This window comes from Chaetura pelagica, unplaced genomic scaffold (assembly GCF_000747805.2).
Source record: "Chaetura pelagica isolate M959 unplaced genomic scaffold, ChaPel_1.0 scaffold4, whole genome shotgun sequence".
In the NCBI taxonomy this organism is placed as follows: Eukaryota; Metazoa; Chordata; class Aves; order Apodiformes; family Apodidae; genus Chaetura; species Chaetura pelagica.
Window position 1 is genome coordinate 730,100 of NW_009952882.1, and position 13,015 is coordinate 743,114.

The window sequence follows — 13,015 nt, forward strand, 5'->3', positions numbered from 1 at the left end:
TGCTGAACAGTGATGTTTGCCCATACCCTTTTGTCAAGACTTCAGCAATGTCCCAATTTACCCATATGGGGTTTTATTGCAATATGTCCTTTTTACCTCATTATTCTTCATTATTATACTACTGTTGCCTACTTTAGCAGTATAAATTGAAACCTCTTGAAAGCAGAAACTGTGCTGTACCATGCACTTGCTACTGCATGGCACAAGAGAGGTCTGTTCTGTCAAGACTTCTGAGGATTTACCAAAAAGGGGAGAACGTAAGAAACCTTTTTAAAAAGAACATCTTTCAGCAAGCTGTTGGATTTCTCCTAAAAATAACCACAGGCTAGTACACTTGGCACTTTTATGACTGCCCTCCTTAAGGACTCCAAAGCATCCAACTGTTAAAATTTGTTTGTTTCTAGTGTCTTCTAAGATAGAGTTTTATGATATACACAGAGTTATAAGGACAGACATAGCTTGTTCCAACTAGTGCTGAAATTCAGTCACACTTCACCTTTCTGGTACAGCACAGCATCTATTCAAAGGTTTGCTGTAGATCTAGTTGAAGTAAATGGAAAGAATACAATTTGGTTTTTTTTGAGTTAGCTTTTGAAGGCTGTGCATAGAAATGAAAGGAGAAGATGGTTCTTTGTAGTAACACAATAAAGTTCAATAGACTTATACTAATTGATCATATTAGAGATTCTTCAATTGCAAAGAATCTTCAAAGAACCAGGAAGTGCTAATTATTAGAGGATGCACTAGTGCCAATTTCATACTTGTTCTCCTGGTGTCATCAGCTGGCTAGCAACAAAAGCCATTAGCTGTAGTCATTTTAAAAGTTCTATCCATCCTGCAAAGGGCCTTCAATAAGATACCATCCCCTACCACACATGGTTCAGGCAAGCAAAACAGCATCCCCTTTGATCTCAGTGCATGCAATTAGCTGCCCCCCATACAACATGGGGTACTGAAGACAGTGCAGTCACTTGCTTGCCACTGGCACAGGACTTGAACAACACTTGTATTGTGGCCAAGGATGCCTGACAACCAGCGTTTCCCATCCCTTTCCCCACAAGTAAAATTCTGTATGTCTAGCATTAAGCATCCGTCAAAACTGTCTCTTATTTCCAGAGAGACTTAGGCAGACATCTTTACAACATCTATGGCTCTTTTGGTTGATTACTTATCAAGATGATCTTAAAATGAATGCCATCAGTTCTCCATATGCTGACCGCTATACTAGCTTGACATTTTTGATGCAAATACCATGGCCATTTTTATTTACTTCCTTGAAATTCACAGTCTGCTTTAGCAGTATTTGTATTTCCCTGCCAGGTATGTGATCTCTGATTACTCTTTATCTTGTAAAGTGCTTTGAGACTCCTTATGTTAAACAGCAGTAGATAAACCCACAGCCTTTATTAGTAACCATGCAACAACAAAAATTGTGATGGCTCTATCTTGAAATAACACATTTCAAACTGAAGACTAGCTTTTACCAATTAATCTTTACTTTTTAGGTGCTTGGAGTTTGCTTCTCAGTGACAAGAAAGGAGAGTCTTAGTGAACCTGAAAAAACCCACTTGTGTTCTTATCTTCTTACCAACACTAGGAGCTGCTCTGAACAAAGCCCTATGTGGCCTCATAGTGGGGGTTCAACAGAGCAGAAACATCCTCCATCCTCTTTGTCTTTACCAACAACAACATATAGTCTCCTTCTTCCTCTGACCTGTTTTTTGTTCAGCATGGAAGAACTGGCTCATGCAGGACATACCTTTGAGGCTGCAACCACTTCAAGCTCTTCCCTATAAAGTAAGTAAGAATTCTTGACTGGATATGTCTGCCCATTTTCCATCCACTCTCACATTTATTTATCAGAGAGTTTTCCATAATTTCACCCATCAGCAGAAGCCTCTGTAGAGCCTACTCCCATGTTCTTTGATTCAACTGCAGCTTCATTTACCCTTTCATTAGGTTTGGAGCTCAGTCTGTCTCTTGTTTAAGTCTTTGGAGTACAGAACAAACGTGGTGGCCCAAAGCACCCAATTCACTATCTCTGCTCAACATACAATAAGATTTTGAATAAATGTGAAGTAATGAGCCTTTGTCCTAGGAAAGATGAGATGAAAGAGAGTTTTGTTTGTATTTTAAGTGCTTTGTAGTTTTGTTGTTTAATGAATTCATGCCATTTTTGTATGAAAATTGTCCCAAGTAGGTGAGATCAGAATGATTTTATTTCTGTATTTATACGGAAGAAACTGTTATTGATTTAAGTAATAATTGCAAAGTATGATCTTTTCTGTTGATAAGTCACTAAGATTCAGGGTTGCCTCATACTTTTTCAGAGTTGACTTCTATGTTTTTGATCAAATAGATACAGATATGATGTCTAGATTGAGATCTTAACTGATACCTAAGACTCCTGGAATTTTGATTTGAAGTTTTCTCCACTGCTAATGAGAAACATTTTTCATATGTTTCATACTCGAGTGAAAATATTGGAAACCCTATATACATTTTTTAAATTATGGGAATACAACTTATGATCAATGACAGAATCTTGCATATGTCAAATAGAACAGATTCACTATTAGATACTTAAGCTTTTGACAAAAGTGTTTTGGTAAATTCTTGACCAAACAGCAGCAGCAAGTGAAATCAGCATAATGCAAGCAGCCATTCTGCCAGGTTTAAACTGGTAAATTGGCCTTTGTCCTGGTGCAAAGTTCCCTATGCAACCATGTGTGCTATATTTTAAATGGGCTTTTCCAAGTGATGAGATTTGAAATTTAAATGATCATCCAAGTTTACTGTTAACAAAAAGTAACACAGACTGCTCTACTTACCACATTACTTTTAATTAACAATTTCATTACAAAGTTTACCTCTCAACAAGTTAAAATGAAAAAAAAAAAAGTGAATTGTGCCAATTCTGCATCCCTCTTCTAAAAGTTTATTTTTAAAGTGGATTGAGAAGTGTACAAATTTGTTCAGTATGCACATTCAAGCTTAATGAGCTCCTGAAGGATTGCTGACCTTTCTGAACAGCCAATGTCTATGCTGATTTCACAATTTCAGAGAGAATAAATAGCATGAGAATAGACTCTTAAACAGTTTATTTGTGGTCTAAGATTCAAATAAACTCTTAAAATGCTCATTCCCATCAGAACATACTTTCCACTTGTAATTCTCTCATAGGATTTGGGGCACCAGTTCTTACTGAATGGACATGAAGCACGATACACAGTAACAATGTTTTAACTCGAACATTAAATCTATTTAATTGGTTCCTTCAAAGTTGCAATAATAATTAAAAAACCTCAGATATGTCAATCTCTGTGCAGGGAATTCTCTCCAGCTGACGTCTCCTAAAATTCCAAAACATAAACTATGATTGTCAAGAGAAGCTCTTGTGGGCAGAAGCCCAAACATAAAACAGCTTCATAAGGACGATTTTCCGAGGTCAAGCCCTCTGCACTTGGTCAAAACCAAGACCTTTCAGAGATATCCCAGATAAGATGGCTGAACACCTAAATGACTTCTAAGATGCATCTCATGTTTAAAATAAAAAGGAAAAATCTTCTAAATTCATCATGCTATTGACAGTTATCCAGTAATGAGGCAAACAATCCAACATACAACTTCTCTTTTATCCTGATGCAGGAACCATCATGTAGCTTGAAACACTGAAGTTCACAGGGATAATGGTCTCAAACTATAATTAGCACTGCAATTCACCCAAGAAAAATCTACCAATAATAAGCAAATCAAAAATCTCCAAGGTCATTTGAGCATTGCTAGACTTAAAGTAATGAACTAAGATGTGAACAGACCTGCTAAATAGTCTCAAAACTGTTTTGCAGGTTTCCTCCATTGTGCTAACCTGCAGATGGAGCACCATGGCTTATCCTTATAAAGCCCTGTGCTCATTTAAAAAAAAACCTTAATGACACATAAAACTGATATCATGACTTTTATTATCATGACTTATGACAATAAGTTTTGTTGGAAAGTTCTGTGTTTTAGAATGCTAATATAAAAGGGAAAACCACACAAACTGTTGGGCACATATCTCAACTGGTTTTTCCAATTGTACTGATTGATCCATTAGAAAATATTATATATATATATATATATATATATATGTGAAACTTATCATGGCTATGTCCTGAGATGATCATGGCCACAACTACACTGCTGCTCCTATCCAATAGAGGTACAGGGAAATTAACTGTATGGATTTACAGTTTGTTTTTTGCTTTCTTGTCTCTTTCAATATTAAGGAAAGAAAAACTCACTTAACATTCTGGTTTGCACATGAACCTTTTTGCTACATTTCTAAAAGAATATGTCACCTTCAGCAAAGCAACACATCTCACACTTGAAAAGCTGGTGAAATGTATTACAAAAGTTCCAGCTTCTGCTTTCATCAGTAGACCTGAATATATTACCAGCACTGGAAACCCTGCAATAGATGAAGCTCCTGGAGCTGAGATGTCGGTACAAAGCCCAACATCCATGGAGTCACACTTACAGTCTCCCAAAATTGAACTGAAAGGAGTTACTAAATGGTGCTGAACTTTACTTCTTCTGAATTACATATGCTACTAGAAAGTGTTTAAAGTGATATTATCTGCACTTTACTTTTGGAAATCAGGTTTTTCTGTAGTGTAACCAGATACACCTATGCATGTGTCTTTACTCTTCATGTTTGTATACCTGCCTCTATGATTTTCCTTTAGCCTGAAGAAATGTAGGTACACAGAAGAAATATAATAAGAACAGAATTCAGGTCTTACCAGGATTTCTTTTAAGCATATGTTCTGCTTCTATAGCTGTTATCTGTGAGACTGTGGTGAACACATGGGCACAATGTACAGATGCCCGTTCCATACAGTACCGATGGTAAATCTGCCTCTCTCCTGCTTCCTTGTCAATGTCAAACTGTTAAAGAATAAAACAAACAAAAAAGACACCTGTGTGATAATTCTAACCAGACTTAATACCACAAAGAAGGTCCCTCATGTTAAGCTTGATTTCCCCAAGGAAGAAGAATCATGTGGTTTTGCTGTTGGTTTGCCTTTCTGCTTTGAACCATTTTATCGACTTAAAAACCAATAAAAGGCAGCTCTGCAATGTAGGGAGACCTAGATTAATGATCCCATGAAAGGTAAGGATCTGTGCTACTTGGCAATATCTCACGCTGCATCTTGCCTGGGCTTGTTGGAAAACTGCTAACTGAAAGTATAGGGGAAAGAAGGAAAAAGGAATGGGGTGAGGAGAGAATCAGGGGACTGGGTAGAATGGTGGGAATCGTGGGTAAGCAAGAAAGAGATGGAGCTATAGTAGAGAGGTAGTATATAATAACTCACTAACAAATCTTGAGGGAACAAAGATATTTAGATAAAGAAATACTGTCTGAGACTTAGAGGTGTTCTTTCTCCAGCATTACCACTAGTATTTCCTGGTCATTCTACTTAAATTTGAACTCCATTTATTTCTAAAGGTGGATGTAAATTAAACTGCTAGATAAGACCATCCCAAACACCAAAGAATTTCTGAATCACCTTCAAACCTTGCAGCTACCCCTTTTTTACTGAACTTAGGTTATCCTGATGGGAAGTTCACAATACCTACTGAGCTCATGCTTAAAGGTCTAATGTTCACTTATGATGCTAACTGCAAAATTCCTACAATGTAGTCTAAAGAAAGAATAATGTTAATGAGGTGTTGATGATTATAATTAGAGTCCTTACCTCTGGGAACACAAGTGTTGACCTTCTGAGGTCAACAGCATGAGCACTAAATAAACTGTGAGAGTTACATGGAAAGTGACAGTCACTCAATGAGCTCAGTCATTATCACTGTCTTATGCTAGATGCACAGACTGATTTTTATTGCATTTGACTCTATCTTCGTTGACTGTAACAGATTGAACCATTATTATAGGCTGGGCAGTCAGCTTTTTTAATAGTTATTCCTATAGGACTATCAGACCTTTGCCATGGTAACTTGCTTTTAGCACTCTAGAAATTAGCCAGAAGTAAAGCTATTTAGACCATGCCTTTTCATGCTGAGTACATGAGGTTGGTATAGAACATATTTCAAGAATTTTCAACAAATGTGAACTGTTTCAGGGAACAAGATTTAAGCAATTTATTTATTTACTTATTTATCTAATAATTTATTTACTTTATTTACCTAATAATGTAAGTATTTACTTACCTAGGTATAGATACAGGTGCATATATAGATAACTTACAACTACTTTGCTAAGAAACTTGAATGCTTTTAACAACTGAGCACTCCAATTTTGCAGTGGTGCTGCACTGCTGGTGGGAAAGCAGCTTCTGCTATATCAGTTGAAAATGCCACCTTCATAGAACCAACAAAGGAGTACTTCAAAAACTCCCTTCAGAAAAGTTCTATAGAAAGTAGGTGCTTTCTTTTGGTATTGATGATAGAGTATGTCAAGAGCTTCTAAGCTTGCCAAAGAGATGTTTAGAAAAGCTAGGAAACACTCTTTACCACATAAAATGCTATACATGGTAAGAGCATTTTCCAGCTGTATTATCATATATCACACTTCCCACATTCACCATGAAAATTCTGGTATATTAAGTACAACCATGTCACAGAAGATCTTTTCTCTAGAACATACATCTCATTTGTCATAGAAGCTGAATAGTAGAAAAAGCACAGGGCAGGAAGGTTGAGGAAGAGAAAAATAAAGGCAAATTAATTTGACTCCTTAGAGTGCCATAGATCTCTAGCATGATGCTTTACTCACCCTAAACCAAATCTTTCACATGCAGTTCTTAACTGTGTGTTCCTACTTTTCTGGGACACTACCCTGATGTCTCTGAGCCTGTTCTGTTGAAGTGTTACACATTCACATCTACACCTGAAATTCACAACACCTATGCTGTGAGGTTGTAAAGTACTTAGAGCTGCTAACTCCAATAAAAGCTTTCCCAAGACAATATGGATGATGTAGCTACCTCTCCTCACATGGGTGTGGTAAACTAATCAATTCATTTTTCTGGAGCATTCAGATACCAGCGAAGAATGCTCTTCAGAAAATCACAGATATGTTCTTCAGAGCAGTTACCTTAATGATACGTTGTAATTAAGTTAGGAAGCAGCACATTGAATGATTAAAAAAAAATAATCAGTATGACTGTTCAACCATCCTGTGTACCAAAGATATTAAATGGGACAGGTTTTTAGCATGCTGGGCAAACATGAAGGTGGGATGGGGTACCATGGCACAGTCAAAACTTTGCAAGTTTTCTTAAATACATCTGACTTTCTACTAGCAATAATATTTAAACTGCTAGCAAACAAATAGCTGGAAAAAGCTTACAAGTTTTTTTGTCCTCTTTGCCCTTTCTCACCAAGAATGGGTTCTTTAAAAATGTAGTTAGAGACTTAAAAATTAAAAATTTGGGACATACCCACCAACTGTAGATAGTTACAGTCTCCAAAATTATTAGGAGAAAGGTCCATTAAAGGATTGCTCAAAACACTACAGTTTATTTCTTGGTAGCTTTTATTTCTTTGATTGCATAAAAGCATTTAACACATTCAACACACACATATACTTATGTTCCTTTCTATTCATTTTTTCATTCCTGGAAAAGGGAAACATTTTATTTTGCACACACTTGTGTGACTTCTGGCATGCTTTTTTCAAAGACATACAATTCCATGTCTATTAGCAAGTATAAACTGAGGTCAGAGTTCTCATATTTCATTTGATCTTGCTCCCCAGCAGTTTCCTCCACGGATGGCAAAGCAAGATCTTAATCTTTGATCTCACTTACAGTGTGGAGTAAGAAACCTCACTGTGTTCCTCTGAGCAGGCTAGATGGGTGAGAAGCTGAAGGGCAGGTTAAATGGCAATTAAATGATGAGATAGTGCAGGTGACAAATATAGTCCACATAGGACTGTGCAAAACCTGCTGCCTGAATGCTTGTCTGCCCTAGCTAAGGCACCACTGAACTATGTTCCCTACCATTCACACTCAGCAAGGGCAAAGCAAAGGACCTGCCAAGTGCGTCATGCTCAGTGCTGTTTGTTTGCTGTCACCAGCAAATGGGCACACTAGCACAGCCACCAACCAAAGCTGCATCGAGAGAAAAACAGATCTAAGCCAGATAAACTGTTTATAGAACTGTTGAGTTTGGAAAATACCCTTATCAAGTCCAAGCATTTCTTCCCTCTGAATAATTATTTAAATATCCACTTCTCTGTAAATATCCCACTGCTCCCAGGAAGGATTTCCTCCTACTCTGAATGTTAAAAACCAAACAGATTATTCGAATTTACATGATAGCAAGGCTTAGAGGAGAAAGTGCTGCATTTACAAGGCAGCTCTCATCTAAGTAAAACAGGAAGATGTTCCACAGGCATAAATAACACTTTGGAGCAAAACTTGCATTAGCTGCAATGCAATTCTAAGGAAGAAAATGCAGCTCATTTCTCTCCTTTCTATGGATCTATGTGATAAGGATAACATTTCATTCACATTTTAAAAATTAGCATGTTAGAGGGCACAGCTGGTAATCCCTAGAGCTCCCAGAATGACATTCTGGTTAAGACAGGTGATCTTTGAATGCAAAAAGAAGATACCAAGCAGTTATGGAATACTGACATTGAGTTTCTCTTGGAAGCAACAGACACTGAAGTAATAGATGGAACAAACCACCAAAAAGACATTCCTACTAGAAAATTCTAAAGACAAATTACAAAAGATTTGCATAAGCACAATAATGATTGGAAAGTAGAAAAGCAGGAAAGACTATGCTAGCTATGTAAATACTTCTCTGACAGTGATAAATTATTTGTCATAGTCTGCATAGAATCTCTAAATACTGATTCTAGACTATGCTTTCATAAAATAAAAAAGAATATGAAAGCTAATGGAAGTTAAACTAAGACAAATTCAAACTGGAATTAAAATCCATAGATTTGATAATTAATAACTTAGTGACACCTCTGCAAAAATAATACAGATTTGCCTAGTCACTTGAATCTTCAAGAGTGGATAATATTTTTCTAAGTACATTGCACCTCAAATAAAAGATACAGGTTTCATGCATGAATTTTTAGCTGAGGATTTTAGGCAGAAAATTAAATGATCTCTTCCAGTCTTTAAAATCAATGGCACATTCAAGCTCAGAAGATGATTCTTCAGTGGAATCAAGAACAGTCAGATAGGCCTGAAATCCAAATTCCTTGTCTACCAAAAGGTAGAATGGAAAGATCTTCACTTCTAGCATAATCTCACTGGCTGCCATTGTCTGAATTATGTAAGAAATACTCATTTTAAAACTAGGTTTATGAAAAATTTAACCCTTATTAATAGTTACTTTGTGCATATAGAACTTTCATTCTGGTATAGCTCTGCCATGCCAAATAAGAATGAAATTTATACTTCCTGGTTTAAGTCAGATTTCCAAGAGCTGCTCTGTTATGCAAAGCTAATCTGCTTTGCATAACAGTGAGCTCAGTGCCAGCCCTCACAGCACTGTACTGAGGGGAATGAAAGCTGGTGCACCTGTATTGCCAGCAAAAAAAAGCTCTTGACTATTCGTCTCACTGGGATTTTCAGTACTTTTCCTTTTAGATCTCTTGGGATAGAATTCTCTGCCCACTCTGCAAACCAGATGCAGCTGCACCTTGTGTGAGCTGAATGTAAAGTGTTGCTAGGTCTAAATAAAAGTGTTATACACTGGCAGGGCAACCTTATATAAGGAAAAGGGCAATGAAGGATGAGACTTTTTTTTTTTTTTTTCTCCTTACAGCACTTTTTCCATTATGACTTCAGGTGATTTTTTAGTAAGAAGCATCCAAGGCCGAAGCCTACAAAATTCTCCATTATGCCAGTGGGCACCTCTCAGATGAAATTCCAGGCTAGATCATTTGCCAAAAGACATTAAACAATGGGGAAATTAATAACATACTCATATCCTTGATTTTCAGATGAGAAGACAGTTCCCTCTGAAGAGAAAAAGGGTCCACAGGCCCAGGACTTTATTCACAGAACTCCCTACCATCTGGATTAGCTATTTTAGATCAGTTTATCTTAGCAACAAACATAACCTAACTTTCACCAGTGTAAAAGCTACACTGGATATGGAGATAATGGGAAAAAACACATTGCTGGTTGGACTACTTGGATCAGCAAAACTTCTTAAGTCTAGTTAAATATATGATAATATCTCTGTGGGGAAATAAGCACATAACATCCCCTGCTTATTATTGAAATTAGAAAGTGTTGACTTTGGAAGAGCTCAATCCAGTAACTCTTTGGTAGGGTTAGCAGTCCCTGACCCAGCCCTTTACCCAGGGTTCTTCAGATGCTTAAAGGTAAATAAAAATATCACACACTACCAGTTACCATGCAAGTCACCTCGTGTTTTGTTGTCTTCCCCCCCCCCTCCCCTCCTTCCTCCAGTGATTTAAATGTGAGTCTAGGAATGAAAAGGTACACTTAGTAGATATTGCATGGTTATTGCCTCAGGGTTCATTAGCTCAGACACAGCTCATCTGTTGTTATATGCTGCTTAGGACACAACAGTGTCACTTGAGGTGTTCACAATGCTCCTATGCACACTGTTAAGGATTAACAATGAGGCTTCCACTGGAGCAGAGGCAGCTAAATTTCCCCCAGTCCAGATGAACTGAGTAAAGACTGTAAGAATATAAAAATGGCATCATCTCATACAGTAAGACTGTATAAGAACCAGGATACTGTCTCTGAGGCAAAGAGCAGATAGCTCAGGAAGACACCCTCCTATTTTACAGCAACCTACAGCTCTAATCTACGAAGGTCACTAGGTTTTCAGTCCCCCAGGAAAAAGTCCTCTTACAGTTTACAGGCTGACACGTGCCCTCTGCTGACAAAACAAGGAGCTTTGACAGCCTACAGTTTCAGGCCTCTGTGTGATTCAGGGAGTCCATAAAGATACACATTCCTCAGCATGGCAACCCTTTACTGAGTCATTCTTAACTTTTCCCCAAAAGACTAGTAGGGCTAAAGGTCAAGTTTTCACAGGACTGGTGTTTGTGAGGGCTATCAGAATTGAGCCCTATTGAGCCCTCCTTTCCAGTTTTATGACCTGACAGGGGCTGTTCTTTGTTCATAGAAGTGCTAGAGAAAATGGCAGCCACCCTACACTGCAGCTCTTTGCCTGGACACTGATATTCCCTCCAAACAGGCTGGGACCTGGACCAAATCTGGTCCAAAGCTACTGACCTCACTGGCTTACTTCAGAGAATATGTTTGTGCTTTCTATACTAGTGCCAGTTGGCACCTATTGAGTTTTGCTAGAAAGGTGAATTAAAGAGGTATTTCCCCCTGTGCAATCCAGAGAAAGAACACAAACCTCAATAATCCTTTATGTTTTTAAACAAGACCTTTGAGCTACTCTTGTATCTTCTGGTCCTGCTTATCTACAGAGGTGGTTTAACACTGAAGCTGAAGAGTGGTACCCTTTGTGGGCATGTGCAGGGTGCAGAGCAGCCAGAGCTGATGGACAGCACAGGACAAACAGAGCATGTCACAGCACCAGGGCTTACAGGAAACACTACAGTGAGGAACAACATACTAGTCATGCACACCCAGGATATTGTGAAAGGAGAGAGAGAAAGGACTGTGAAGATGTCAGGGAAATATATCGATAATCATAGGACACTCGTTAGTAAATTCAATAGAAATATAGCCTAATCAAAATTTACTAAAATAATGAATTTGCTATACTAAGGGTTGCTTTTAAAACGATGTGCTTTGTGAAACTATCAGTCAATGATGCCAAGCATCCTGCAGGTTGTGATAACATCAAGTCTTCTAAGAACCTGTGGCACCTACAGACAACACTCATGTTGATTCTGACCCACCTGGGCAATCTACTAGTGGGAGACTGGAGACAGGACCAGAATGGGAGACAGGACAAAGGACTAGAATCAACAAAGACCCCCCCAGGAGACCCTTGAGCACACATAATTACAAAGATAGCAAATCCCAGGAAATAAAATGACTATGTAAAAGAATTCTGGGAACTCATTGGCATGGAACTGAATATGCCTGGTTTTGGTGTATATGAGTTGGGGTGTTCCACTAACTGGTGGGAGCACTCATGGTGGAGAATCCCCAGTGCTGCCCAGGCTGCAATAAAGAATCCCTGCTCAATAACAGCTTGTTTGCTGTTCTTGGGTCTTCATCTTAGAATCCTCACCCAGCCCCACTCAGCCTCCCACTTTGGTGAAGAGTGTTAGAAAGCAAGGGGGTCTGGAAGCTCCCAATTTTTGTTTCATTATTTTATCAGTCATCAAACAATCATGCCATGGTTTTGATTGTGGATTCCACTGTCAAATCCTTCAACACCACAGAAAAGCACTTGGCCACAGAGGGCTGAGTAGAATGCCTGCTAGAGAGAGCTCTAAGCCAGCTTTTTGTGGACTGTGTTGGGAATTGGAAAAGGGAACATGAGGTTTCTTCTGTAGGAGTTGTGCATGCCTGATCTTCTCTAGGCACAATTAAGCTGTACCCTTTCCTTTTGCTCTGCAACCATTTTGCTGTGACATCTGACACACCACATCCTACAGCTGCATCTTTCCTACCCGTCTCAGCTGCCATGTTTCAATCATGTTCTAACCACAGAACACTGAACAGAAGCAAGAACTTAAAAGCTGTTATTATTTTGCCTGAAAGGAGGGAAATTATGCAGTAGCACTGAAACAGGAAAACCAGCTGTTCTACTTTGGGGTGTGAGGGGATGACACACCCTAAAAATATATTGTTTCATTTAAAGATTAAACATTAAGAAGCCAGGAAGAATCTTCTCTAACTGGACAAATTGCTTGTTTGACTTGAACAGTTTACTACTAGAAGATAGCAACAAGAATAGCCTCTGAAGTCTTATCTGCCTGTATTATTTAATTACTGCACTCTAGATTAGTCTCTCATGTTGCTCAACTGACTTTTGGGCCAGGTCATGCAGATCACTCATTAGGTTAAGTGAT

The 13,015-nt window shown here is 38.3% G+C and overlaps 1 protein-coding gene across 1 annotated transcript in view; it reads right to left on the reverse strand.

The window, feature by feature from the left end:
- The window catches only part of GYS2 (glycogen synthase 2 (liver)), a 46,855-nt gene that overhangs the window by 17,931 nt on the left and 15,909 nt on the right, over nt 1–13,015 (reverse strand). The window contains exon 5 of the mRNA XM_009995422.1: nt 4,785–4,929. Coding sequence (XP_009993724.1) covers nt 4,785–4,929 — 145 coding nt within the window. The remainder of the gene's footprint in view (nt 1–4,784; nt 4,930–13,015) is intronic.